This window comes from Alternaria incomplexa, assembly GCF_024043165.1.
Source record: "Alternaria incomplexa strain BMP 0042 chromosome Unknown scaffold_17, whole genome shotgun sequence".
Taxonomy (NCBI): domain Eukaryota; kingdom Fungi; phylum Ascomycota; class Dothideomycetes; order Pleosporales; family Pleosporaceae; genus Alternaria; species Alternaria incomplexa.
Genome location: NW_026249866.1, coordinates 91,610 through 116,535, shown reverse-complemented (window position 1 = coordinate 116,535; position 24,926 = coordinate 91,610). Strand labels below are relative to the sequence as shown.

The window sequence follows — 24,926 nt, the reverse complement described above, 5'->3', positions numbered from 1 at the left end:
ATGACACTTGATCGGCGGCGAGTGTTTGCGGTTGAGCGGTGCAAGTTCAGGACCGACGCAGTATGGGGCATGAGGTGGTATATGTAAGTTCCTTCCCTGCATTCGGATCCCCTCAAAACAACACGCGCGCGTCGCGGCTGCCGGATCCGCTCCGACTCGACGCGCCCACGACTTCTGTCATTGGCCGGCTGAGCAGATTTACTTTTGCTACAAGGCGTGGCGTTGATCGAGCTGCCTGACTGGATCGAGCACTCCGACACCGCAAAAGAGATGGAATTGAATGTGACAATCGTCGATGTTATTTGGTTAGCCGGGCAGCGATATGATCCCCAGTCTAAGAAGATCGCGGAGGCCTCCAGCTCCATACACTCCTTCAAAGCAGCGAAGACCATCCAGATCTAAGACCGGTAATCGCGTCTGTCTACCAGCCAAAGGTCTAATTATCCTCAACCCTCCCATATATTCCGACTCGCTCTCCCTAGCTCTCACAGCTTCGCGAAGATCTTGTGGAGACGCATGACGTTACTTCCTTCGTCGCGTCTGTCGACCTGATCCGAGATGACTATTGATCCGACCATTGCATCTTGCACTGGAGCGGCCACTGGTTGGGACACAAATGCGACAATACAAACATCGTTGCTTTCACACAGGAAAACATGGATTTTACTGATGAACATGTTGCCCAGATCTGCCTTGTGTTGAACCAGCATGTACCCGAAGCCTTGTACGTTCGGGGTTCCTGACCATGAGTTAGCCGAGATACTCCTCCAGGATAAGACGGTGGTCTCAAGCGAGCCTTGGGGTTATGCTCTGCTGCAATGAAGACGACACAGCCCCGATTACGCTACGAGATACCTGAACCCCTCTAAGATGGGTGCAACTTACCCAAGATAGCACGGAACTGCCATGTGCCGGCTAGGAAAACGTCTCCAGGCCACCTCTTCATTGCTAGGTTATTATCCCTGAAAATCTTCTCGCACACTGATAACGTCTGTGTGTTCGCGATCCCAAGCGATAAGAAATACCGAAGATTGTTAACAGGAAGATTATTCGCCTCGGCCATGGCCTTCCATTTTATCCAGCCAACATCGGAGAACTGGTGGAGTTTTGGCATGTCTTCTGGTTTCAGCGGCGGCTCTCGCTCCTTGCCTGCCGTATCTGGGCCTTTGCGACTTATGGCAATGATAACACCATCTTGCAGATTCATAGTCATAGTGTAATCAGCGTCCGAAGCCCGGTATTCTTTTCCGTCGACCTTGTAAGTTTGCTTATCAACACTGATATCTGCAGTGGGGTCTTGGTGCACTATAATGGTGAGACGATTGGGACCCTCTTGGGCATCTGTCTTCCAAGGAAGCTGAAGACCCTTCAGTGCCACATCAGCTCCCCACCAGAAGCTGCTGAGGTCATCGTAAGCTTGCGATATCTTGACACCGTCATGCCATCCCCAGTCTCGGAGGTCTTGAGGAGTTTGAAAGGGAGATTGTGCGGTCATGCGGGGAGGTGCAAATTGAGCGCCGGCCTCGCTATTGGAGTGCTGCATCGACCATTCCAGGGCGCATCCTTTTTGCTTGCAATGCTCGTAATACGCGTCGGGCGCTGGAGTCACTGTTACGTCTGATGGTGAATCCGAGTCGTCCCAGTCATCCGAATCGTCGGGGTCACCGGCAACAAGGATCTTATCAAGTCCACCCGGGATCGTAAAATTGACAGCGAGAAGGTCGTTGCTTGGGCAACTAGAGTCTGAGTCAACTACAGCGACATGTAATCAAACAGATGTGGTACTTGATAGAAGGACGTAACCAGAACAACAACTCGACTAGAGGCACGATACCTACCTTTGACAAACCTCGCCTGCGACAGCAACGATGAGGGTTGCTAACCCGAGGAGCCCCGAGATCCGCATGTTTTGGAATAGTCAATGGGATAGCGGAAACAAGAAACGACGGTTGAGAAGTGAGAGACGTATAGATTTGGTGCACTCAATGAGCATAGGTCAGTGCTCGGCAGCGCCTACTAGTTCCTTCACTGGAGGTAAAGTGAGGGAGCTGGGGCGTAGATAACGAGGCGGTCTTTCCCCGACTTATCCGCTTCTGTCGCGCTGAACGTGCAATGGCCCACTCCCGCCATGAACACTCTCTACTTTCACAACCAGCGGGAAAGCTTTGATCACTTGGTCGCTTTCTTCATCTCACAACCAAGAAATCAGCTATGAGACAGTACTACACGCCCCCGAGGTTGAAAGGGTTACTTACAAACGCGACAACGCTGCTTTCACTAGCAAGAAGAACCTGCGGCTCTAGCCAGACTCCTACATCGAGTTCAACGAAGAGACTGCGTCGTCCACTGCCAGGATGTGGCTCTCAACCTTTCAAATCTGCGAGATCTGGCAAGTGCAGAAGACCATGGGCAAGAGTTGGAAATGTTATACACTAGCTTGTATCTGGTCAATATCATGTCTTCACAATAACGCAGGAGCTTGACGACTACTACGAACTGTTCAACTCCTCGCTTTCAACGCTTTTATCAATCCATCTGAGCGCGCTTCATCAGTCTAAGCAAGGTCCACATCTTGATGTAGTGTGAGAGCTACAGCGACGCGTTTGTAGGCGCGATACACACCGCGTCCACCGCATCACGACATACCAAAGCTGATCAAAGCTCTATAACATCAGCATGTCCACTCCGCATTACCTAAAGACAAGCAGTAACAGAGAGCCGCCCCAACTGTCAGACCTCACGCCCTAGTTCTCTCCCGATCACGGGAGCTAGCCCAAGGAAAACTGCGCGGTTCCTCTCCCGCCCACCTAGCCTCCGCGCTCCTCTTCTCTCTTTTCACTTTCACGGTGAACCAGACCCTGAATCTAGCACTTCTCTAGCGGCAGTAGCCTAAATCCCCGTGCACACTATCCCCATTGCTACAACACTCCATGACCAAAACATGTGACCCTCTCCAGCAATCAAATTCCCTCTCTCCTCCCCTCTTATTCGCGCTCCCTGACCGCCCAAAGACCACCGCAAAGTCCAAACGAAAAAGAACGAAAAAGATATGACCCGCCCTAAAGGCACTCCAAACAAGCACCCCCGACCATCCAAACCCAAGCTAGTCAAGCAAACCCGACCCATAACGCCCAAGAAACCACGCGTATACGGCCCGAAACCCATCCCCGGACCCAACGGCAACAAGCTAAAACAAGCGCAATACTTCCGGTTCGCAAAGAATGATGTAGTCATATACCACTACCGCGCCTCCTTCATCTCAGTCCCCAAACTGCGTTCACTTCTAAACCGGCCAGCGCACGGCTTCGTCTGCGCACTCCGATCCGACGACCCGTTCGGCAAGAAACCCGTTCCGGCTGGCGATGAAATCCCACCGGGGTGTCTCGAAGTCGGCTACCTGGCTGATGTCTTCCAGCTCGGTGGCTCGGCGCTGGGTTTCCGGACGGGGGATAATGTGGTAGAGTGGCTGTGTTTTGATCGCGATATCAAGGCTGGTATTTTGGATAACCTCGATATCGACACGCCGACGGCGACCGGGGGAATGCTGTTTGAGCATGTCGCTGATATAGGGAGATCGCCGACGACGAGTAAGTGCTCAAGGAGGTTGGTTTGGACGGAGCATAGAGATTGGTATGATGCTTTGGAGAGGGCGGGCAGGATTCCGATGAGGGTTGGGGTGCGTTGGACGGGGTTTGGGGAGAGGTTGCGGGAGGATCATTTGAGGAAGTGGGTTGCTGCGGGTGGGATGCTGGATGCTGAGGGGGAGGTTGTCAGAGGTGGGATGGTGAGCGCTGATGGGGGATTTTTACGCGACGGGGCTCTGTCCATTGAGGCGGAAGTCGCGCGCGGTCAGCAGGATCAAGAAGTTGGTGGGACACTGGTCACTGAGGCGGAGGCCCTGCGCGATGACAGGGCAGAGACCATCACGCAGGCTCATCCGCGCGACACCGATAGCCCAGAGACGATCGGTCGGCGCACGCCTGTGTTCCGCGATGAACCTGCGAATCAGCACTTCGTGTCGCCGCAGTCTTCCAGGTCGAAGAACTCGCGCTCGTCAAGCACATCTGTGCTCAGCGACCGGAGCACGAATATGCGACAGAAGTTACCTCTTTCAGCAACGCCCAAGAAGTCGCAACGGGAGCTACTGTTAGAAGGTAAGTACGTTTGATTCGTTTCCATTTGGACCAGGGTTGGGAGGGACGCGATCGTAGAGGAGGCATTGCATCGGATCTATTGGCGTTCTTCTTGTACGATGATACCCCGGGCTTGCTCAGCTAGCAATCCATTAATGTGTAATTACCAAGAAACTCCCCAACGATCACAGCCCAACTGGGCAGGAACAATACGTATCACCATTGTGGTTTTGGTAACGCGCTGTAGCTATTTGCATGATGTACCGGCAGCTCTATGTTACCTGTGGATGATCAAAAGTATTTTGAACCACCGCGCCAATCTAGGAAAAAGCTGAACACCGTGGAGCCTACGTTGACGTCAGGTCACCTACTTTGCAGGTTCTTGTCTTGATGTAGTCCGCAGGCCTGTTCAGGTTTTTTCGTGTATGAGGTGATAGGATAGACAACGCGTGGTTGTCGGGCTTGCGGAGAGTACGTCGTAGCAGTCTGGCTAGGTTCGGGGGCGTTCAGGCGTTACAGCTGTGACCTCGAAGGTCATGCTGAGGACACCTGCGTTATATCGGTATCGTGGTACGTGTACCTAGGAAGAGTCTGATAGTATTGCACAGTCCAGTCTTTGGGTTATCGGAACGTATTTGTCGAGTGCTCGAGTGCGACCGTATGCGGCAAACGTTGATAGGACGTATTCTTTCGTCTGAGCTTTTCCTGGACACGAAGACAATGTAGTAAAGATTTAAGACTAGATCGGCGAGTGTTGACGCATGGCGTTCAGTATTCTAGATGCAGCTGGACCTTGTCAGCATCCAAGTTGAAGCAGACTGTCCATGTGCGTCCTCTTTCTTGGAATCGATGACAATACAGAACAAAACGAGATCCTTCGAGGGGTGGAGCAGAGGAGGGCTTCCAGCCAACTGTCAAGACATTCGTGAGGCTCACGACTCCGGCTCCGCAATAAGCAAAGTCCAAGGGAGGAAGTGGGCCGCTTCGCCAACTCAAAGGATCGGCACTTGAATCGCACGAGCTTCTACCACAACTTCTATTGGTCGCCTTGCTTCCAAAAATCTCATTCACTCATGTCATTCACGCATGCCGTGTCGACTGGTGTTACCGAACGCCGCGCAGTCGGCAGGAGTACATCGTGGTGGCCGTCCCGGCTTAGGGCGTAATCGGATCGGCAAACAGGGTTACGACTTCGGAAATTACGAAGCCTCACTTTTTCACAGAACCATTTGTGAAGGGGCGTTTGTGGAAGAAGTTGGTAAGACTAGAGCAGGTACTGGGTCTTAGCAAGACCTGCATATGATGCGCTGCATGCATTTTGCCGCGATCAACAACGGCGAACGCGCATTGACAAGGACGGTTGACGTGGCACGCGAGATCCACGGTTCGTGCTCGGAATGCCGCTCGTGGCGAATTTGTGATTGCACTTTGCTGAAGATGTTGCAGGCCGCAGGTACGGATTGCGATCAAGCAAGGGCAAATAGTGTTTCTCGTCAGTTCGTTCGGCTGTGTTCCGCCTCCACTGCTAAGAGCGTGAAGCCTTGCGCTTATTGCGCTCGATCTTTGTCCGTCAATGAGAGAGCCATCGTATCCAACCACCGGATGAAGCGTGTGCTGTTCACAGGATTTTGCCGTTGTGGGCTCGGTCGCGGTGTGATGGTGGTGGCGTGGGACCATGGAATGAAGCTGACGCGAGTAACTGACACAGAACAGCAATCTGTAGAAGGGATTTCCCTGTGGAAGTATCTGAGTGGCCACATATAGTAATCGTTAGCAGAATTCATGCCAATTGTCTCACACGTAGTCCCGCTGACCCATGCTCCGGTTCTACTCTTCGAACAGGGCAGACAAGGGCTGAAGGCAGCTTACTAGTCTGTGGCGAGTGGGGGTTTGGACGGTATCTTCCTTTGGGCGCATCGCCTATCGGGTCTCAATCAGGGTGTGCTAGACTCCATAGGCATGGAAGACGTCACAGAACGCATTGCCTGATACCCTCCCATCTCCAGTGTGCCAGTCGTCCGTCGTCGTTGCCCATTCGAAGAGCCATTGCTCTGCAAAGTGACAGCCCTGTGACAGTCGTGAATTTTGTCAGGACACGTCTGCCGAATTGCTAGCTGACCCTAGGGACACGATGTTGTCGAGATTGTCGCCCCGAATGATCACAACCGGGCTGAGCCTTGTCAATGTCCGGTGAACAAGGCCTTATACATGTCAAAAGCTATACGAGATCGGAGAGCAGTCGTATGATAGAGCAGAGTGGCAGCGGGGCGACTTCTCGGGCTTATGATTTCGGCCGCTTTAACGAACAGTCGTTTTTGAAAGAGTTGCTCTCTGCCGGAAGTGGTAGCCGTACCTTGCTTGTCAGATCCTACCTACGATCATCCGTCCCTGAAATGCGCTTTCTCGTCAACACTAGGTGCATTACTTCCAAGCCGCTCAGATCCCCTGCATTGCTACTGTATAGTCACGGTAGGTACGCTCTCTGGTCTTGCGTTAGTTGCGGAGTACCTCGGGTTGCGCCATCTTCCGCTGTCTTCCAGTAAGGCCGGTAAGTAGGAACCGCCGACTGAATATGGCGTGATCACGCATTCGATGTGCCCGGGGTTCCTCGTAGCCCGCGAAATGGCCGCCACCAGGTTCTCCCTCCAAACTCATAATGCCTCACAACATCCACTGCGTCGTGTCGTCTCATCCGTGACATCATGACGTAAGGCGACAATTTCGGTGAGACCTTGACACCGGATGCAAGGTGAGGTGGCGTAGGAGGCGACTGCATGATTGATTCTGCGGGGTAGTCCGGTGCATAAGGTGCTGTAGGTACAGCATGCTGGCTACGTCGATGGAATGCTTGTTGTGATGGAACCTAAACGCTCGGACGTTGGGCATTGGGCACATGTTCGTGAAGTCGCACACGTGTACACGACTCATGCGGCCATTGCAAGAGCCGAGACCGCCGTTAGGATGCAACTCCGGTGGTGATCCTGTATCTTCGAGCAATGATGCGCGTTCCGTTGAGATTTGTTGGCCGCAAGAGATGATCTATGCCGAAGGGAACAGAACGCATGAACACCTCAGACGAACAGCTTCACAATCGAAGCGATAGCAAGAGGTGTTGCTGAACACTCTCTTCTTGCCATTGGCACCACATGCCGTAATCTATCACCTTTCCCGGTAGTGTCGAAGTAGATCATCAATGACAAGCGGGGTAAACCAGGCTCGCCTCACAGTGAGATGGAGTCGCCAGATGGTGTTGGCACTTAGTCCGTCTGCTGTGGAAGGAGCCCAAGTGCTTGGGTGCCGTTGTTGCGTCAACCAAGGTACATGATGGTGGATACTATAGGGTCTCGGCTCGGCTCTTGGGATATTCGAAACCTGGAACATCCCCGGAGCTGGATGCATTCATACCCATAGCAGCGCGTGCGGAAGGGATCTCCTGGATGCGATTGCGCCTTCGCTTAACAGATCTAGCGGTGAAGCCACGCTGGCCGAATTTAGACACCGCGACACTGTTTTCCTTCTGCTGTGCGATTACCGTGGGGCGACTGGGTGTCACCCATCGTGGAAGTTGAGCCGGGGTATGATCGGCGTCGAGGTTTCTCCGCTAGAAACCTTTGGCGCCAAGTTCATCGCATCTGGAAGAACAGGTTGAGCCCGCTGGCTTGGAACTGCAAGAGGGTGTGGGAGTATCACATATCGCAAACTCCTTTGGAACGTTTGGTGGCGAAGAGATCGTCTTTAAGCATCCGTAGTTGTCGCGAGAGACCATCCATCTGCAGACGTGGCAGCTGCGTTGGCCGCTCCAGCAATTAGCGCCGAGGTGCGAAGCATAACGAAACCGCAATAGTCCTCCAAGAGTAAGAGATATACCAGAAAATGCAGTGGGAATTCCGTGAGTGGTCAATTGCAAAGGGTGCTGCAAGACCCGGTCTTAGTCGCTGCCCAATGGCGGTGATTGGGCTTTCGAGGCGAACAATGAGGCGGACGCGTCCACGCCCAACGGGGGACTTGGTTGCAGCCGATGCATCGCATCCTCATCCGGACTGGAACCGGTGTAGATAGAGTGTATGCAACCGATTCCCCAGTCGCAAGGCTGCGAGTCAGATGTATAAGTCCCCAGCGCGCCCAACCTTACCATCATCCCCAGCCCGCGAACATCGAGTCCAGCCAACATTGCAATACCCTGCCGACGTGACCATCCCAAACCATCATCATGGCTGTGCCCAACTCGTACTTCGTGCCAGGCTTTGGCATCTCAAGAGCCGTTATTCAGAACGAGATACGCTATCATTGCGGCCCGGATGCGATTGTTCGGCCCTACACCTTCCAGGTACTTTGCAATGGTGGTTGTTGAGTATAGCAGAACGCTAATTGTGTCGACAGGGACGCGACGGATTTCTGATCACCACCATCGGACCACCGCTGACCAAGGTAGCTCAAGCGTATCATTACTTGGCGTATGAAGGCTGACTTGATAGGCACAAATCGATGACCTAAAGATGTCTTCCTTGGAATATGAGGAGAAGCAGTCTCGCATCGCCGACGAATCCCACGTCTTCGTAAATGCGCCCATCCCAATAAATCAACGCATAAGACGAAGTACATGATCGCGGCGCAAAAGACAGCCCTGATTTCACTTCGTGCCATGGTCTAGGAGTCCGAAGAGCATGCGCCCTATACCCATGTTATCGTTTAATACGTTCAACCTCTTTCTCGTCAAGTATTCTTTAGCGTGCATTTATCCCTGGGCGGACCGACTGATGAGTTATGGTGTACGGACCATTATGATGTCTCGAGGCTTCGAGTTGGCGTTTCGGTTTTGTGGGAAGGATAGTTTGGCTACCACGTTGTTGTTGACAATACGTGAGATGTGTTTCGCTTTAATGCAGAAAAGAATGTCTGTTCCTTCACGACTTTGCTCAAACTTGAGGTCTTTTCACCACGTGCAGCTCTTCTTCAACGTGACAACCTGGCTCTGACGTCTCCAAGAATGCTGCGTGTAAGGATAACATTGTCTGCTCCTGGATGTGGTTTCCATGGTAAGCCCCGGAGGTGTTTCAGGGGGTTTGTTGCTTTCGTCGGCTGGACGTCAGCCTCCGTCTCGTTGCATTTTCAGGCGGCCAGGGCTACGGAAGTCGATGAGCGGACGCGAACGAAGAGTGCCTGCCTCAGCACTCGGGCGCCCGCCCCATGATGTATTCACAGGGCAACTTGGCGAGATGGACCTGAACAGCTGGACTGGTGCCACGTCGCCGATGGAATTTGACGTGTATACATACGTAGCGACGAGAACAAGGGCACGACAAGCGTCGAGGAGTTGTTGAGTTGTGACGATGAGGCGGAGCCTGAGCCAGCTCCAGGACGCAGGGACGAGTGGCGTGTGATTGGCCCGCATGTAAGCGAGCCAGAGGCTGGTGAAGTGTCGTCACAGCTCGAATGATGCAGCAGTCGTCACATCGCAATTTGAAACAGCGCATAGCTGAGTGAGAGCAATGGCCAAGATAGAGTTCATGGTTGAGCGTTGGCCGTGTGATTGAGCCGCTTCCTCTCCGACCTTCGACCAGACTTGTAATCTGCTGTCTTCAAGCAGAGGTTCAACGTAGTCAATTCGAAGGCTTATACCACCAGTAAATCGGTGAAGCACTTGTGAAGCTGCAATGCGCTGTCGGTCTGTAGTTGGAGTCTAACCAAAGGCCAATACTTTGGTTTTCTGAAATGCTCTTAACCCCTAGAGGACTAGTGCGCTTCTGATGGATGTGAGAGTAGATAAATTTTCACCCGTCTTTTGCATTCTCATCTAAACATCTCTATGTCCATGAGTGTGCAAAGCGCTTAAAGCAGTCGCTGCATGTAGACTGGGTGTGCCGTCGGATGCGTCTCTCCCCAGTTGTGCTGTCGGCCCCCACCTGAACCCCGCTTCCCCGCTCAGCCATGCGCAAGCTGGCCTCACCACCTCCTAATATTTACGCTCAGACTGTCCAGTCCTCCATCAATCAGCAAATAAGCAAATTGAAGGCACTTTGGCGTACGTTTGATTCAGTCTGCCTACTCAACGCTTACTAATCCAAATTCTAGGGAGTGGTTAACGCGCTGGCCTGCTAGTCCTTCACAGGAAAGTTAGCCAGTTCCTTCGGGAGCGTGTGTTCGAATCACACAGGTGTCGCATGAACCAATTTTTTGCCATTTCATTCGAGCCGAATGCACTGTTTTTGCTGCCAGCAGGATCTAATGCGCCCTCTATGATATGCTGTAATGCTTGATCGAATCTTCCTTTTGCACGTGTATGGCTCGACGCGCTTACTTCCAATTATACTCTCGATATATCTACCAACTACATCATACTACACATGTCAGCCCCTTGGCTTTTGGCGCCCTTCTCAGTCGTGGTCTTCGCACTCGTCTTTGCGACGTCTTCCAGCACCTGCCTACATAGCTCCCCTGTCACGGCGCTGCACTCAGCATAGTGGTCGCACAGCATCCTCTGCGCCGCCTGCAGACCCTCGTGTGGCATGACACTCGGCCCCTTGCCCTTCTTATCCGGGCCATGCTCCGCTAACGTCCATTGTTTCCTCAGGTCTCGCTTCAAGCCTAGGACCATCACAGGCAGGTTCTCGTCGTAGTTGAAGTGCTTGTTCACGATCGGCAACCATGTCGAGGCTAGAGAGTCGAGGGATGCGCGCGAGGAGATGTCGTAGCAGAGGATCACAAATTGCGGGTGCAGGAGAGTGTAGTTCTGAGGCGACGCAGTGTCAAAGAACTGCAGCCTGTACGGCCGGCCATAGAGCGAGATGTCGAAGGCATAGGGCTGGTCTATGTCGCGTAGCTTGGGTAGCTCATACGGTGGAAGGTCATCGCCCTGAGGCTGTACGCCGAGCGACAGGCGACTGCGAATACGTCAGTAATGGTAGCAAGACGTCAATCGACATCAACTGTCACGCGAACCGCGCGCGCCGAACTCACGATAAGAACGTCGACTTCCCGACTTCCGAATCGCCCAACAGCAGGACGTTGACCTCTGGAGTTAGAGGGCTGTAATCCATCGCGAGTTCTGGTGGCCTCGCAGGCGCAATCGTATATCAAGGCGGTTTCATGTTTGCTTTTGATAGTCGATGAAGGACATGACGAACACATCTGGGCGCGGAGATAGGCGTTAGCTGCGCAGTGTCTTGGCAACAAGCGCGAACGCGTCCTGGAGACAATCATCACTCGAACTCCTCACCCATCGCACATCTCAATTCGTGGTCGCCAACATGCAACAGACATCCTCGCTCGGCCTGACAGGATATCGCCATGCGACAACATGTAAATCGTTCTTCGCGCCATCCTAGCGTGTATCAAGTGCAGCCCTGCGCATTCTCCAGCTCTTCCTACATGTCTCACCCCAGAGACACTATACATCCACTCGGCTATGGGGAACACAGAGCTTGATTTTGACAGCCTCGGGGCGATGCTTATCTGCAACTCACTCACGATCCTGTAACAACAACCGCCGGTGCCTTGCTAACCCACATTCAACAGTCTTGGCAACGCCTTCGACACCATGGACCAGGAGTCTGGATCCTTTAGAGCATTTTCGCATTCGTTGGCCCACCACCAGCGCCATCATCCGGGTTAGGGTACATTTCGTGTGGCCATAGCAGAAGATAACAGTTCGGACCTGCTTAGAATCGTAGGGCAGGTACGCCAGCCAAGTACGCTTGCTGTCTTGGAGTCTTGGAGAACCGCCTCCCCATTACCGGATGAGGAAGCTGGCAGCAATGCTCTTCTCTAAGAGGCTCGCGACACATAGTACCAAGCCATCGACCTTGAATAAATAAGAACAGGATGGCGACAGTCTGTGTCTGCACGACTTTCAATTTCTACTCGTCGCAGCATTATTATCGCAGCCTGCCATGAAGGTCTCCACGCTCCTCGGTCTGCTTCCCGGCGCTGTTCTTGCATCCGATGTCTTGAGCGTCGCATTCTACGCGAAAGAGAAGAACCAGCTTTACGACTTCATCTCGGCCAACAGCGAGATCGACTATGGCTGCCGTCCTGTTGTCATGGCTGCGGGGGGCGAGCACAAGCTGCACGCTGTCATCTCAGAGGACCATTTGGACCACTTCAAGCGAAGCCTGGACCCTGAGCTCGTTCGCGTTGAGCTTCTACACAACATGAACAAGCGACAGACTGCGACTGCACCCATTGGCAAGGGTGATCGCTTCAAGGGTGGAAAGGTTGCGCCCCGGGGACTCGGGACTAGGAAGCCCAGCGAGTACGCCCAGCTCCAGAGCGCTGGTGTTTTCAACGCAGACGAAGTCTACACCGCCATGAAAGGTCTGGAGAAAGAGTACGGCATGTCCATCTTCACCACGCCACACAAGACCTACGAAGGTGCGAACATCATCGGTGGTGTTGCCAACAAGGCAGAGAAGATCAAGAAGGACAAGCAGTACATCTACTTCACTTCAGGTATGCATCGATTCATGAAGCTGTCGTAGATCAAACTAACTCGAGTAGGCATTCACGCACGTGAGCGCGGAGGACCTGACAACCTGATCTACTTCGTCTCTGACCTTCTTTATGCGAACGAGCACCGTATCGGTCTCACTTACGGCAACAAGAAGTACACCAACAGCCAAGTCAAGAAGGCTCTCGGTGCGGGAGTAGTCTTCATTCCCATGCTGAACCCAGATGGTGTGCGCCACGACCAAGCCAACAGCAACCTCTGGCGGAAGAATCGCAATCCAGCTTCTGCTAGGCCCAACGAACCCCTCAGCGTTGGTGTAGATCTGAATAGGAACTTTGACTTCCTCTGGAACTTCACTGAGAAGTTCGACCCTTCCGTCTCCCCAGCTTCAACGAACCCCGCTTCCCAGGCCTTCTATGGCACCGCACCATTCTCCGAGCCTGAGTCGCGAGACATGGCCTGGGTGTATGACGAGTACCCAAACATCCACTGGTACATTGACGTCCACTCTGCTGCCGGAACTCTGCTCTACTCATGGGGAGACGACGTTGACCAATCCCACGACCCCAAGCAGAACCTGTTCAACCCTGCCTACGACGGCAAGCGCGGTATCGTCGAGGACGACCTGTACAAGGAGTACATTGACCAAGAGGACTGGGACAACATCCGCATCGCAGCCAACCGCACCACCGATGCCATGATTTCCGTTGGAGGCCGCGAATACGTTCCCCAACAGGCTGTTGGTCTTTACCCTACTTCCGGCGCGACAGATGACTGGTCTTTCAGCCGATGGCAGGGTAATAAGAAGCTCACCAAGGTCTACGGATACACCATGGAGTTTGGTTACCCAACTAACTTCTACCCTACGAGCGAGGAGTACATCCAGAACATCATTGACACCAACGCTGGTTTCATGGAGTTCATCCTCGCTGCTGTTGAGATTGGTCTTAAGGCTTGAGCTTTTTCGCTTGATGTGTAATGGTAGTGAAAGGCGGCTCATGGTGCGAGCATGTGGTGGTGATGATGTCATGAGAAACGAGAGACGACGTGTAGTAGTAGCAACTTATACAAGAGAAAATCGAACACCCTGCAGCCTACATTAACATAAAAACATGCAAAGTAGGTAGCCTGATAATAACATAGGCTCTAGGGTGTTTAGGTTTTCTCTTGTATTAGGTGGTAGTAGTCGTTACATTATAGTATTAGGGGAGCAACTCTTACCAGTCGGAACTTGGTACCTTCAAGACTTGACCCAATGCTTGACCCACGCATGGCAACCTGCTTAGGATGATTGCGCAGTTCATTGGAAGGAACACCGTGCGGTATGCCGTAAAAAGGCTGTCATTCGTCGTCATCGTTATCATCACTATCATCTACATGTTCCATGGCAATACAGGCACCTATCCGTCGTCCACAAACCTGAGCTCGCTCCATGCCCTCCACCGTCCGTTCCCATCATCCCCACAACTCCGCCTCTCCACACCCCATCACACCCTCCATCTCATCATCTACAACTCCATAATCTCCTTGGGAGCCCCCATATAGCTCAACGGCCCCTTCTTAACCATCAACGTCATAACCTCATACAGCGTATCCTAGAACACACACCATCGTCAGTGAAAGCCCCAAACCAGCATATACATAATCGAGCCAAGGAGAGTAAGGAAATAGAAACGCACAGCAGCAGCCATAGTGGTTAATTCGGCGTTGGTGTCGTAAGCGGGTGCGACCTCGACAATGTCGGCGGCGATGAGGTTGATGCCTTCGAGACCGCGGATAATGGTGCGGAGTTCGCGTGTGGTCCAGCCGCCGGTTTCGGGGGTGCCAGTTGCGGGTGCGACTGTGCGTTCATACACGTTAGCTATGCCATCCACGTGTAACTCGACTGTTCCTCGAACTGATGAACGTACAAGCAGGATCCAGCGTATCGATATCGATACTCAGATACACGGGCTTCTCCAAGCCGACCCTCTCGCGGATCTTCTTGATAATGCCATCGGTGCCGATCTTGTCCACTTCACGTGCTTCGACGATTTCGAAACCGCAGTAGCCATCGTTTTCGTAGTCAGAGGGGCCGGATAGGGTCGTGCGGATGCCGGCGTGGATGTTGGTGTCGTTTGCGAGGAGGCCTTCTTGGGCGGCGTGGAAGAAGTAGGTGCCGTGGTTTATGCTGGCTTGTTCGGAGGGTGCGCCGCCGAAGACTTTGGGGCGCCAGGTATCGCTAGATGGAGGTGTTATTGGGAGCTTCAAGGGAGGAAATACGAGGGTAGACTTGGGCTTACAGATGGCTGTCAAAGTGGATGACGGTGATGGGGCCGTATTCTCGGTTGATGGAACGGAGAAGGGGGAGTGTGATGGTGTGGTCTCCTCCGAGAGTGATCAGACGAGGGAGCGTCTTGCCTGTCTTTGAGGGGCCTGGCTTGTTGGCATGTGTGTGTGGCGGGCGGCTCAACAGTAGGTTGTGGCCTTCTTCAATTTGCTGGAGCGCATACGCGTTGTCGTACCTACACGAGCAAACGAGTTAGCTCATCCTAACACCAGCTTCTCAAGTACGTAAGGACGCAAAGTAACTTACGAAGTAACGGGAATATCACCGCAGTCCACAACCTTAGCCCACGAGTTGAACGGGTTCGCCGCGAGTGGAACGTTGTAGCCACCACTAAATCCAATCTTGCGTGAGCCTTTGGATCACGACACAATAAAAGTAAGCATGCGACTGCTTTCAAGGAAACATACTAGAGATTGAGGCGGCGGGAACCTTGTCTGATACCGCTGGGCCCGAAGCGAGCACCAGGGCGGTAGGATGTGCCAGTGTCAAAGGGCGCACCAATGAACGCAATGTCGAACTGCGTGTTGCTAGAGAGACATGGGTGGTATGGGAGGCGGCCAAATGTAGATATGCCGGAGAAGATGGAGTCGGCCTGCAGTCATGTAAGTTATTGTTGTACGGCGTCATTTCGAGCTATCGATGCGTACTTGTTTGCCGCCATCGCCAGGAAGTGTGTTGTACCACAGTCCCTCATGAGGACCATTCAAAGGGTCTTGGTCATGCCCGTGGTCACCGTGCGCAGCTACCGTAGCCGCGAAGCTCAAAAGCGCGGGAGTGAACCTCATCTTGCTGGAGTCTCAGGATAACGATGGAGTGAAACTGGAGGAGAGGAGATGAATGAACAGATCTGGGGACCGCGGAGAGCTCGCAGTAAATAGCTGAAGATATCGAGCGCAACTCTATCAGTGACTTGCTTGACCAGCGCACGTTAGGTAAACTGCTGTTAGGTAAACAACATTTTTTGGAGCTACCCCTGCTCCATGATGATGTCGTCTGCAGGCATAGCACCGTACTGCCTCCAATCGGTTAGTAGGCTCTTGGAGAAGCCACAGGCCTCGATATTGCGTTGACGTAGGTTGTGAACTCGGAGTCGAGTGCTTCGCGCGTGGAGGAGAAGAAGTGCTGCAATGAGAATTGGACTGGACTATTCTGCAGTCAACTATGTCTACCTTTTGAATAACCATCTGAATACCGTGATGGTCGCACCAACTCTTCACTCTCATCCTCGTACTCTTGCGCAACTTCATTCCACCGAGAACGACATGCACCAGCCGTTGCTGATCGATGTGGATACCCACCCCGCCATGCACGCATGTACAATGACGGACGCCACGGTGATAAAACCCGGGGAATCCGACCAGTAATCTTCTCCATAGACAATATGTAACGCGGATATTCAGCAGCCTCGATCTCTGGGTATCGCAGCCTTATCTGAAGCGAGTCAAGACGCGTAGGAAAGTTACGCTAGCTCATGCATGCAAGTGAGCTTTCCGGTGAGGTTGTTACGTAGTCTAGAGCTTCACATCTCTACGTAACGGTCTTTCGTAGCTGTTATATGGTACGCGGATTGGTTCGATAAGAATTGTGTGATCCGGATGCATCCTTCAAGTGCAATCTCCGTGGCAGGTTAGGCGGACGATTGATGGGCCGAGATGCAGCGCATGCACGGTTGCATACATCGTTCACTCACGCGTTTCCAGTACGGGGTTCCATGCCATTGAGGAGGAAGCAAGGCGTGGGGTACGCAGCGATCGGGTAGCTGTGCGGAGGTGATGATGTGATGAGGAGTGAGGTTCGTTCGCGTAGCCAGGGTTCAGATACCGGCGGCACTAAAAACGTCTCGCTTAACGTATCGAGTAATTTTTGACACTTCGTGCATTGGTGGCTCCGGGCAGCTATCTATCTCTATTCCGTGCGTCTACACAGTAAGACGCGTTGCTAATACCTCCGAGGTCCGATCAACCTCAATGATGCGAGGCCACTATCTGTGTACCGGCGCTGCTTCATCTGGAGGCACGCCCAGCTCCGCCCTGTCATCCGAATCCATCCGTTCGAAAGCTTTCTTGACTTGGTAGTCCCAGTTACTCCACGCAACGATCGCCCATTCTGCAAATCCGACAAGATACAGGGCGATGCATTGGCCTACCCATAAGCCGCCAAGACCCCAACCGTGGAAAGCAAGCCAAATGCCGAGTGGCAGAGCTCCGCAGTAGTAGCTGACAATGTTTACCGTTGCTCCAATATGCTGTCGACCCATGCCTCTGAGCGCGCCTCCGCAGCTGCCATTGAGTCCGTCTGCGATTTGGAAAAGCGCAACGTAAGGCATTACCTTTGCAGTGAGCTTGATGACTTCTGCGTCGTCGTTGAAGATCTTGGCGTAAAAGTCCTTTACTCCCATAAGGACAGCCAGTACAAGCGCACCGAGCAGCATGCTAAGTACCGCAGCCACGTTGGCAGCTCTGGCGGCGCCTTTGGCATTGCGTGCGCCGAGGAGGTTTCCGACACGCGACGAGGTAGCGACACCAACTCCGAAAGGAATGGTGTTCATAACTTGGTCCGTGGTCATGATGACACTTTGCGCGGCGAGTGGTATCGTGCCGAGTTTGCCTGCAACAAGCGCAACAATCTCAAACGCCCACCATTCCGTGCCGACATGTATAACTCCGAGCAAAGCAAGCCGTGAGAAGGTCCAAAGGTTTTGTAGACACTTACGGTCCCAACCGCCCCAGCATTGCCATCCGTCGACGAAGCGAGCATATGCGAGCAGCAAAAGAAAGGATGCCCAGTATGCGATGCCGGTAGCAAGCGGAGCGCCGAGGAGGCCCATCTGGAAAGTGTACACGAAGAGGTAGTTCAGACCGGCGCTGAGGGGGGAGGTAATCAAGAGGACGTATGTTCCGGGTCTCATAATTTCTGAGTACGTCAGCATGTGTTTCCGGATTGCGGCAGAACAAGAACCATACCTTGAGCCTGCATATACTTCTTCAACGCCTCAAAGTATACGTAGCCAATACCGCCTGGGGCAAGCACCGAGAGAAACCTTGCCGAGTCTCTGGCGATATAGTCCTCCTGGCCGAGCGCTTTGAAGAGCGGCTCGGAGCAGAACCACACGATAGCGATGGGTATGTAGAACAGTAGAAGAACGACGAATGCGCGCTGAAGGATGATACCCAGGTCGTGCCGATTCTTGCTTCCGGTAAAACTGGCAGAAGCCAGCGTGTCGATCGCGGTCGTGCCACCAAGAGCGACGAGCCAACCAGTAGCCATTGCGAACATATACGAGAAGGCAGCGGTAGCCAATGCTTCTGGCGAGAGGCGGCCGACGATGAGGACGGATACTGTTTGCAGTGAATTCTGCAACGCGTATGCTACGACCACAGGCAGTGATCCTTTGAACAGTACCCAGAATTCGTGGAGGATAAGTTGGGACTTTGACGCAGTGCCATCTTCGAGCTCGTAGGTTTCGCCAGTAGACCATTCTTCATGCTGCGAGTCTGGGAGAAGAGATATTCGCTCATCAGGCGTGGCGTCATCTTGGATCGACTTCTTGAGGAAGTTTGGCAACCATGACCGGTATTTGTTCGCTTCGTAGCCCATGACGAGAGGTAGATGAAGAAAAACGAAGAACGTGCGGAAAGTGAAGAGAACCCCCCAACAATGAGGTCTGATATGTAAGACAAGGCTCTTCCAATCCCGCTCTGATACCCACAAGATGAACACGGCAAAAAGCTCGCAAACCTTACATTACGCATCCTCTGCACATCCCGAATCCTCAGATAGACCCGGCATGACAGCACCTCTGACAATACAACACCCTCCCAAACCGGTGTAACCACGGGCGTATCTACCCTACCATGAGCAGTAAGACCTGCAGCCGCCAACAAACGAAGCAGCATGCATGCCGCCTCTAGCCCTAATCGACGTGTGCAAAGATCGGGGGCGTATCTTCGAGCAGGACAGTGCGCAGCTGTAGCCTTATCGACTTGCATCTGCGCGGTGATTTGACTAAGGCACTTCGGTAAAAACGTTTTACGTGAGGCGAGGACGTACTGGACGCGTTCGGATAAGTGTAGGAGAGTGGAGCTGGGAACAACGTTGATGCTATTGTCTGGGCGCGACCTCGGGGCGCTCGTTGCAAGTGCCGGCCACGCCGATGCTTCCCCGCAACATTGCGTGCTCGATTGCGAGCGCGCAAGAGAACGCCTCCTGCGTGCAGGGTGTCAATGAAGATGAATGTATGGCTTTTTTGCTGTAAGATATCGTGCAATGCCCGGAAGAGCCCGGTCGGGGTTTCACTGGAAGTTTAGCGAGTGTGCCGTTCACGTGGTGCAGGTCAAACTTTACTTGATTTGGCCCGTGTCCATGTAGCTCGGCACATCCACCAACAACGACATCAGGTAAGTTAACGAATAGTATCTTTCGGAGATCGATGTTGATGTGTCGTTGAATTCGTAATTACCATTAAACAAAATGATTCTCTTTTCCGATCTTTTCCGACCAAGATGACCACAAACCCGCGAGATCCAGCGCCAAACAAGCGAGAACATGAAAACAGAAGGGGGTATAAAACATTACTAGAACAAATGCCAGTCATCTTAAGCTTCTCCAGCCAGCGCAGCGGCGACAAGAATGTCAATGCCACTCGCATGTGTGCTCGGGTTGCCATTGTCGCTGGGCCCCTGCCACAGATCTATAATAACGCCACCATCAACCCTAGGCTGACTCCTCGCCGCATTCGCATTGCGCATGAAGAATTGTTGGACACCTTCTTGTGGTGCGTTTTCATACAGCGTTGATAGACCGCGAACGTATGCGCCCTTGAATTGCGAGGCGACGGGGTCGAGAGGGCCATCAGCGGGCTCGGTGAGGATACCGCTGCCGTCACTGAGTTTAGAAGTCGACGCCGTAGCGAGCTTGTAGGCCTTTTCGATGTAATCGCCGTTGTTTGTTGCGCGAGCTAATTCCGAGAGACCAGCTAGGACGATGCCTTGGTTGTAAGTGAAGGTTGTTCTGCCGTTGTTCTTGCAGCTTGATGGATCGATGCCGTCGTTTACTAAGCTGTCGGAGTTGATGATACCGGACTTTTCGAACCAGTCCCACTCCATCTCAGCCCAGTTGGTGTAGTCCTCTTTCATCTGGCCCTCGGCCCGGTTTGCCAGATGGGCAGCAACGGATAAGAAGAGTTCGTTTGAGATGGCAGCAATGTAGTCGCGGTCTTTGGACCACCATAGGCCGCCGCCACACCGATTGCCGTCCCAGCCTGTAGTCATGTCGGCGAAGATGTCTCTGGCTGTGTCGAGGTACTTCATGTCTCCAGTGAGATCGTATGAGGCTATCCAGCCCATGGCCCACCACCCCTCGTCATCGTAAAATTTGTTCTTCCACCCATCTGCACCGTGCTGTTGGGACGATTTGGCGTATGTGGTGGAGACGATGTTAATGGCGTGCTCTTTGAAGTCGGCATCCTGAATACCGAAGCGCGCGACGGTCTCAATAATGTTGCCAGACTGCCACCATAAGTCGTTCCTGGTAGATATTAGATTTGGCCATTGTGAGAGTGGACTACGACGTACCATAAACCAGTATCAGAGTTGTACCATTTTTCTTGTAGAGTTTTTATCGCTGAGAATGCGTCGTCGGCAAAGTCTGCGTATGTAGGAGTACAGTAGAGGAGAGGTATCAACAGCGCTGTGAGGTACTTCATGGTGGATTAAGCAATAGTGACAATAGGGATTATTGAAGTGCTTCGAGCTCAATGAGAGGATGCTGGCTTGATAAGGAAGTGATAACTAACGGAGGCGAACCGCTCTGTGTTTTATGTTTTCCCCAGACGCTGTGACTTTGACCGAAGCGACCTCGACTTCGAAAGTTTAGGCAGATGTATCAAGGAACCGGACTGTAGGCTGGCGTGTGAGTTCGATCCTAGTCACGGCAGTGCAGATAACGCCGAGAACTCCAAGAGAATACTGTACACAAGCAAACCTGTTCGACATATCGAATGTACCTATGGCATTCTCTGCCGCATAAAGTCATCCCTGCCATTACTGTGCTTGAGCTATTGTTAGAGCCTGTGGCACAGCTAGCCAGGCGGCCTTGCGGATTGTCAGGCATGGAGACTCATGCGGGCGAGAGCCGTCGACGAGTCAATGACTGTGAAAGAGGGCATGTCCATACACCAAACGGTGAGGTTTGGTACTGTGCAGCGGTAAGTAAAATTAGGTTTGTCGGAGCCTGATCGACGCGGACCCTATCATGAAGCGACTACTGTCTAGGAAAGCGCTAGAGCGGATCCGATCTGAAACACGGGGAACAGACGCTGGGTATACCTATTGGTAAGGCAGATATGGGAGATTGAAGGTTGATTGGTTGTATATCTGAAATATCGCCTGTTTGGTTAGGTCGGTTGTGGCACAGGGGCCCTTTCGTGGCTTGTGAAGCGTTGTCCAGCCTTGCCGACCCGGGGAGTTCGCTCAGGAGCATCGTGTGTAACGGCGAGCCCTTCCTGAGGATATCGCGCGACGCCGACGGCACAGTTGGGAGACGACTCCAAGTCGCGCGGCAAGACTCGAATGCATGCAACCCGTATAAGACAATGGTCGAACGTTGTTGTTGGCTATTGAATGTGGCTGTCAGGCCTCCCAGGCAGCTTTCATCGAGCATCCGACGGTCGCACTTCCGACTGCTGACCATGCTGGCATCATGCTGGTGATCGCTTTCATAGGGCGATGTTGGTATCAGCTATAGGAGTATACTATAGCCGGCGTTATCTGAGTTGTGCGCGGGCTCGGCCCAAGGGTGCCTGCGGCCGGCCAGGTGAGACCGCAGACCTCGCCGTGCAGACAAGGCCAGTTCCCCGATAGTGATTCGAGGCCGTAGCTGTGGCCGGAAATAGGTCCAGCCTTCTCCCGCTTCTTGTTGCTGACTTGCAGTTGTTGTGGTACCAATGGACGCGATGTTGGCAGGACTCAGCCTCGCCACGGATGCTGTGAGATCAGCCAAGGTTCACAGCAGACAGCGCGGAGGTCAGCAACGGATAACGGCCCGCTTCTTCTATGTAAGTATATGATCGGAGTTGTGCGCAGGATGTGCACAGCTTCCAATCGCCCAAGCGAAGGCTCGTCACATTGACGACGTTGACGAGATGAAAAGTGGATAGGCTGCGACAGATGTCAAACAAGTTTTCGCTGAGCGGCAAAAGGCCAGAATTAGCAACGCCGTCCACTGTACGCGCTGTACGCGTGAAGTCGATTGCCGCCGTTCAGCCGAACTGCAGAAGTCGGACGTGTTGATGTCTGTAGGATGTTTGCACGCGCAGCGCGTGGTGTGGTGGGTGCCCAGGTGATGGATTGGGGTTAGTGTGCAATGGTGATGATGCTGGTCACGTGCTGCGCGACTTCCTCGTGCCTCTGAGCTACGTCAGCGGGGTACTGCCCCACTAAACCCTCCCACTGTTCGCGTACCCGATATTGGCAAACAGCGGCTCCTTCTCCGGCGTATGGCTGTGAGCTAGAAGTAGGGCGAGGGGATAGTCTACCGTTTCCAAGAAAGAACTGGTGCTAATCCAACGCTACCAACTATGTCTCTACTACGCTACCAACTATCCAGAGTAAAAAGCATTTGCGCGAGAGGGGGAGCCGCGGCAGCATATGCCCCTCTATCCAACTTGGACAGCATATCTCACTCATAGCGGGGCAGTGTTCGTCCCGCGGCAGAAGATCTGGAACCCGTACCCACCTTAAGCCGTGGCCAGATGACGCGAATGCCATGCAAAGGCGCCAGATTACCATCAATCACATATAGCGGAAGTGCTGATCTACCTATCGTGGCGGGCTGTGGCGTCTGCAAACTAGTATACATCCTGGCAGGAACCCCTGTAAACCCTGCCAACCGCACATGTGAAGGAGCAAGTAACAGGGCCCACTGAGTACACGGTACGACTGCTGCTGCCCTCTCTCACCCACACCCTTTGCGGCTACGGTGCCTGCCTCGCGAGGGATGACGTACGGCTTTCGTAGCACGTCACTGCAGCCTGGACGATGCTGAAGGGTAGTATATAAGACTGCTTCTGCTTCCCTTTGCTCGAACCTTCATCACACTCAACTCCAATCAACTCAACTACAACTACTACTTTCAGCCCTCAACCAACCAATCAACCACCAACTACCAACATGTCTGACAACCTCCGCAAGGGTCTCGGCGAGCAAGCCTCCGAGAAGAGTAAGCTTACTGCCTTCACCCAACTTCAGTGCACCATCTGACAGTCTCTCAGTGACCCCCGACTCCCAGAAGTCCACCACCGAGAAGGCCAGCGAGAGCCTCACTGGAGCCGGTGACCGCGTTGCCGGTATGGTCCAGCCTGGTACGTCTCTTCCACTACTCACCACTTACCACCCGGCCATCAACTAACATACACACCAGAGGGCCAGAAGTCCACCGGACAGAAGCTCGGTGACGCCACCCGCTCAGGCGGCGACGATGCCTCCGCCCAGGGCCAGGGTGTCATGAAGCAAGCTCAGGACGCTCTCGGCAACGCTGGCCAGAGCATCTCCGACACCCTCTCCGGCGCCACTGGCCAGAAGAAGTAAAGCACTCGCTTCCTTCTTGCTGTTGCCTGGTAGCCACGATACACAACCCTCCTCTTACGACCATGAAGACCTGAGAATGGACGAACATGATACTGCGATGGATGGAACATACCCTTTCGGCGTGAAAGCCGCATATCTATATACCCTACCATGAATGAAATAACAATGATCAACAATCTGTCTTCTGCTGTGACTTGCCTTTCTTGCCTTTCGTTGCTTCTTTCACATTCAGCTGTAACTTCAACCATAGCTCAGTTGCCTTCCTGCTCATGTCTTCTCAAAGCACTAGTTGGGATTTCTCAACGCTCGATGAGTGCACCTAGCTTCACGTCTGCTGTGCCCTCACAATTATGGGCATAATGTGGAACCCTGGAAATACAGCCCGGAAGTTTGAGAGTGTAACTTGTTCATGATACACTTGAAACTCGTAGCATGTCCTATAGATCTTCATCTTCCACCTCCTCCATCTGCACATGCCTGAGTGTATTCTCCGCCGTCTTGGCCTCGTCAGATATGCCCTCCATCTGCCCCTTGGCCTCAGCAGCCATCATCTTGTACTCTGCTTCTTGGACCGCAGCCTCAGCAACTTGCTCTGCCATATCACCCGCCGATGTGTTCTGCAACCTCAAGAAAGCATCCAGCTCCTCATCCTCAGCTGTTCGAGGAACCTTCTCAGCACCTTCTTCCGTGTCATCCTTCTTCTTCCCCTCATTCATATACCCTCCTTCCCGCAACTTGTCAAACTCATCGGGTTCAAGTAACCGCCCCTCGCCCTTTGCCAGCTTGACCTTCTGCGCCACAGACGCAGGCATGAATCTTGTTGCTTCTTTGCGCAGATCGCGGACCTGGGGTGCAGCTTCGTAGACGATGGTGGGTTTCTTGGGTTCGGCGGGCGCGGCTGCTTCGTCTTGCGGGTCTTGTGGTAGGTATTTCCGCGGTATAGGCGGTGGTGTGTCGCGCGGCATGGGGATGCGCTTCACGTCATCGTCGGTGTCGCTGCTGTCGTCGTCTTTGCGCTGTCCGTCGCGCGATCGCTTGCCTAGAACACCGCCGCCTCTGCCTCCCCGGTCGCCTCCCCGCCCCCTGTCCTCGTTGTTGTATTGCCGCTCTGGCTTGAAGACGGGCGCTTTGTCGCCGAGTGCTGCGCGCGCCTTGTTGACGGCGGCGAGATCTTTCTCCAGCTCCTGTAGCCGTTGCCGCTCATGTGGCCGTATTGCGCCGCTTTGGTCCAGTTCTTTGAGGTTGTCAATGTCGCGTTGTATGCGATTGGGGTTTCGGCGCGCGAGTTTCTCGTTGCGCTGGGTCTGGAGGTTGGCTTTTTGCTTGCGGATCTGCTTCTGCTTCTCGGCCTTCTTGGCTTCTTGCACGGGGTTGTAGTTCTTCTCTTTGGCCATCTTGGCGGTCGAGGGCAAAATCGGGTATGAAGGAGGTTT

The 24,926-nt window shown here is 53.2% G+C and overlaps 10 protein-coding genes across 10 annotated transcripts; 4 read left to right on the top strand and 6 right to left on the bottom strand.

The window, feature by feature from the left end:
• Positions 1-485: 485 nt before the first annotated feature.
• On the bottom strand, positions 486-1,906 carry J4E90_009679 (uncharacterized protein; the record flags this gene model as incomplete). The annotated part of the gene is made up of 3 exons (XM_051439198.1): positions 486-739; positions 886-1,736; positions 1,839-1,906. The coding sequence occupies 3 exons, from the start codon at positions 1,904-1,906 to the stop codon at positions 486-488; spliced, it is 1,173 nt and encodes a 390-aa protein (XP_051286802.1).
• A 1,143-nt stretch (positions 1,907-3,049) lies between these two features.
• Positions 3,050-4,168, top strand: J4E90_009678 (uncharacterized protein; the record flags this gene model as incomplete). The annotated part of the gene is made up of 1 exon (XM_051439197.1): positions 3,050-4,168. One exon carries the CDS (start codon positions 3,050-3,052, stop codon positions 4,166-4,168), a length of 1,119 nt encoding a protein of 372 aa, XP_051286801.1.
• A 4,175-nt stretch (positions 4,169-8,343) lies between these two features.
• Positions 8,344-8,737, top strand: J4E90_009677 (uncharacterized protein; the record flags this gene model as incomplete). The annotated part of the gene is made up of 3 exons (XM_051439196.1): positions 8,344-8,460; positions 8,514-8,561; positions 8,609-8,737. 3 exons carry the CDS (start codon positions 8,344-8,346, stop codon positions 8,735-8,737), a joined length of 294 nt encoding a protein of 97 aa, XP_051286800.1.
• A 1,724-nt stretch (positions 8,738-10,461) lies between these two features.
• J4E90_009676 (uncharacterized protein) lies at positions 10,462-11,170 on the bottom strand (the record flags this gene model as incomplete). The annotated part of the gene is made up of 2 exons (XM_051439195.1): positions 10,462-11,014; positions 11,091-11,170. The coding sequence occupies 2 exons, from the start codon at positions 11,168-11,170 to the stop codon at positions 10,462-10,464; spliced, it is 633 nt and encodes a 210-aa protein (XP_051286799.1).
• Positions 11,171-12,022: 852 nt separating this feature from the next.
• J4E90_009675 (uncharacterized protein) lies at positions 12,023-13,537 on the top strand (the record flags this gene model as incomplete). The annotated part of the gene is made up of 2 exons (XM_051439194.1): positions 12,023-12,581; positions 12,630-13,537. 2 exons carry the CDS (start codon positions 12,023-12,025, stop codon positions 13,535-13,537), a joined length of 1,467 nt encoding a protein of 488 aa, XP_051286798.1.
• Positions 13,538-14,087: 550 nt separating this feature from the next.
• On the bottom strand, positions 14,088-15,693 carry J4E90_009674 (uncharacterized protein; the record flags this gene model as incomplete). The annotated part of the gene is made up of 7 exons (XM_051439193.1): positions 14,088-14,174; positions 14,259-14,419; positions 14,490-14,800; positions 14,862-15,083; positions 15,155-15,238; positions 15,316-15,500; positions 15,556-15,693. 7 exons carry the CDS (start codon positions 15,691-15,693, stop codon positions 14,088-14,090), a joined length of 1,188 nt encoding a protein of 395 aa, XP_051286797.1.
• A 1,196-nt stretch (positions 15,694-16,889) lies between these two features.
• Positions 16,890-18,505, bottom strand: J4E90_009673 (uncharacterized protein; the record flags this gene model as incomplete). Its single annotated transcript, XM_051439192.1, has 2 exons — positions 16,890-17,821; positions 17,872-18,505. 2 exons carry the CDS (start codon positions 18,503-18,505, stop codon positions 16,890-16,892), a joined length of 1,566 nt encoding a protein of 521 aa, XP_051286796.1.
• A 998-nt stretch (positions 18,506-19,503) lies between these two features.
• On the bottom strand, positions 19,504-20,612 carry J4E90_009672 (uncharacterized protein; the record flags this gene model as incomplete). The annotated part of the gene is made up of 2 exons (XM_051439191.1): positions 19,504-20,434; positions 20,482-20,612. The coding sequence occupies 2 exons, from the start codon at positions 20,610-20,612 to the stop codon at positions 19,504-19,506; spliced, it is 1,062 nt and encodes a 353-aa protein (XP_051286795.1).
• A 2,464-nt stretch (positions 20,613-23,076) lies between these two features.
• J4E90_009671 (uncharacterized protein) lies at positions 23,077-23,493 on the top strand (the record flags this gene model as incomplete). The annotated part of the gene is made up of 3 exons (XM_051439190.1): positions 23,077-23,125; positions 23,178-23,267; positions 23,327-23,493. 3 exons carry the CDS (start codon positions 23,077-23,079, stop codon positions 23,491-23,493), a joined length of 306 nt encoding a protein of 101 aa, XP_051286794.1.
• A 437-nt stretch (positions 23,494-23,930) lies between these two features.
• On the bottom strand, positions 23,931-24,887 carry J4E90_009670 (uncharacterized protein; the record flags this gene model as incomplete). Its single annotated transcript, XM_051439189.1, has 1 exon — positions 23,931-24,887. One exon carries the CDS (start codon positions 24,885-24,887, stop codon positions 23,931-23,933), a length of 957 nt encoding a protein of 318 aa, XP_051286793.1.
• Positions 24,888-24,926: the final 39 nt, after the last annotated feature.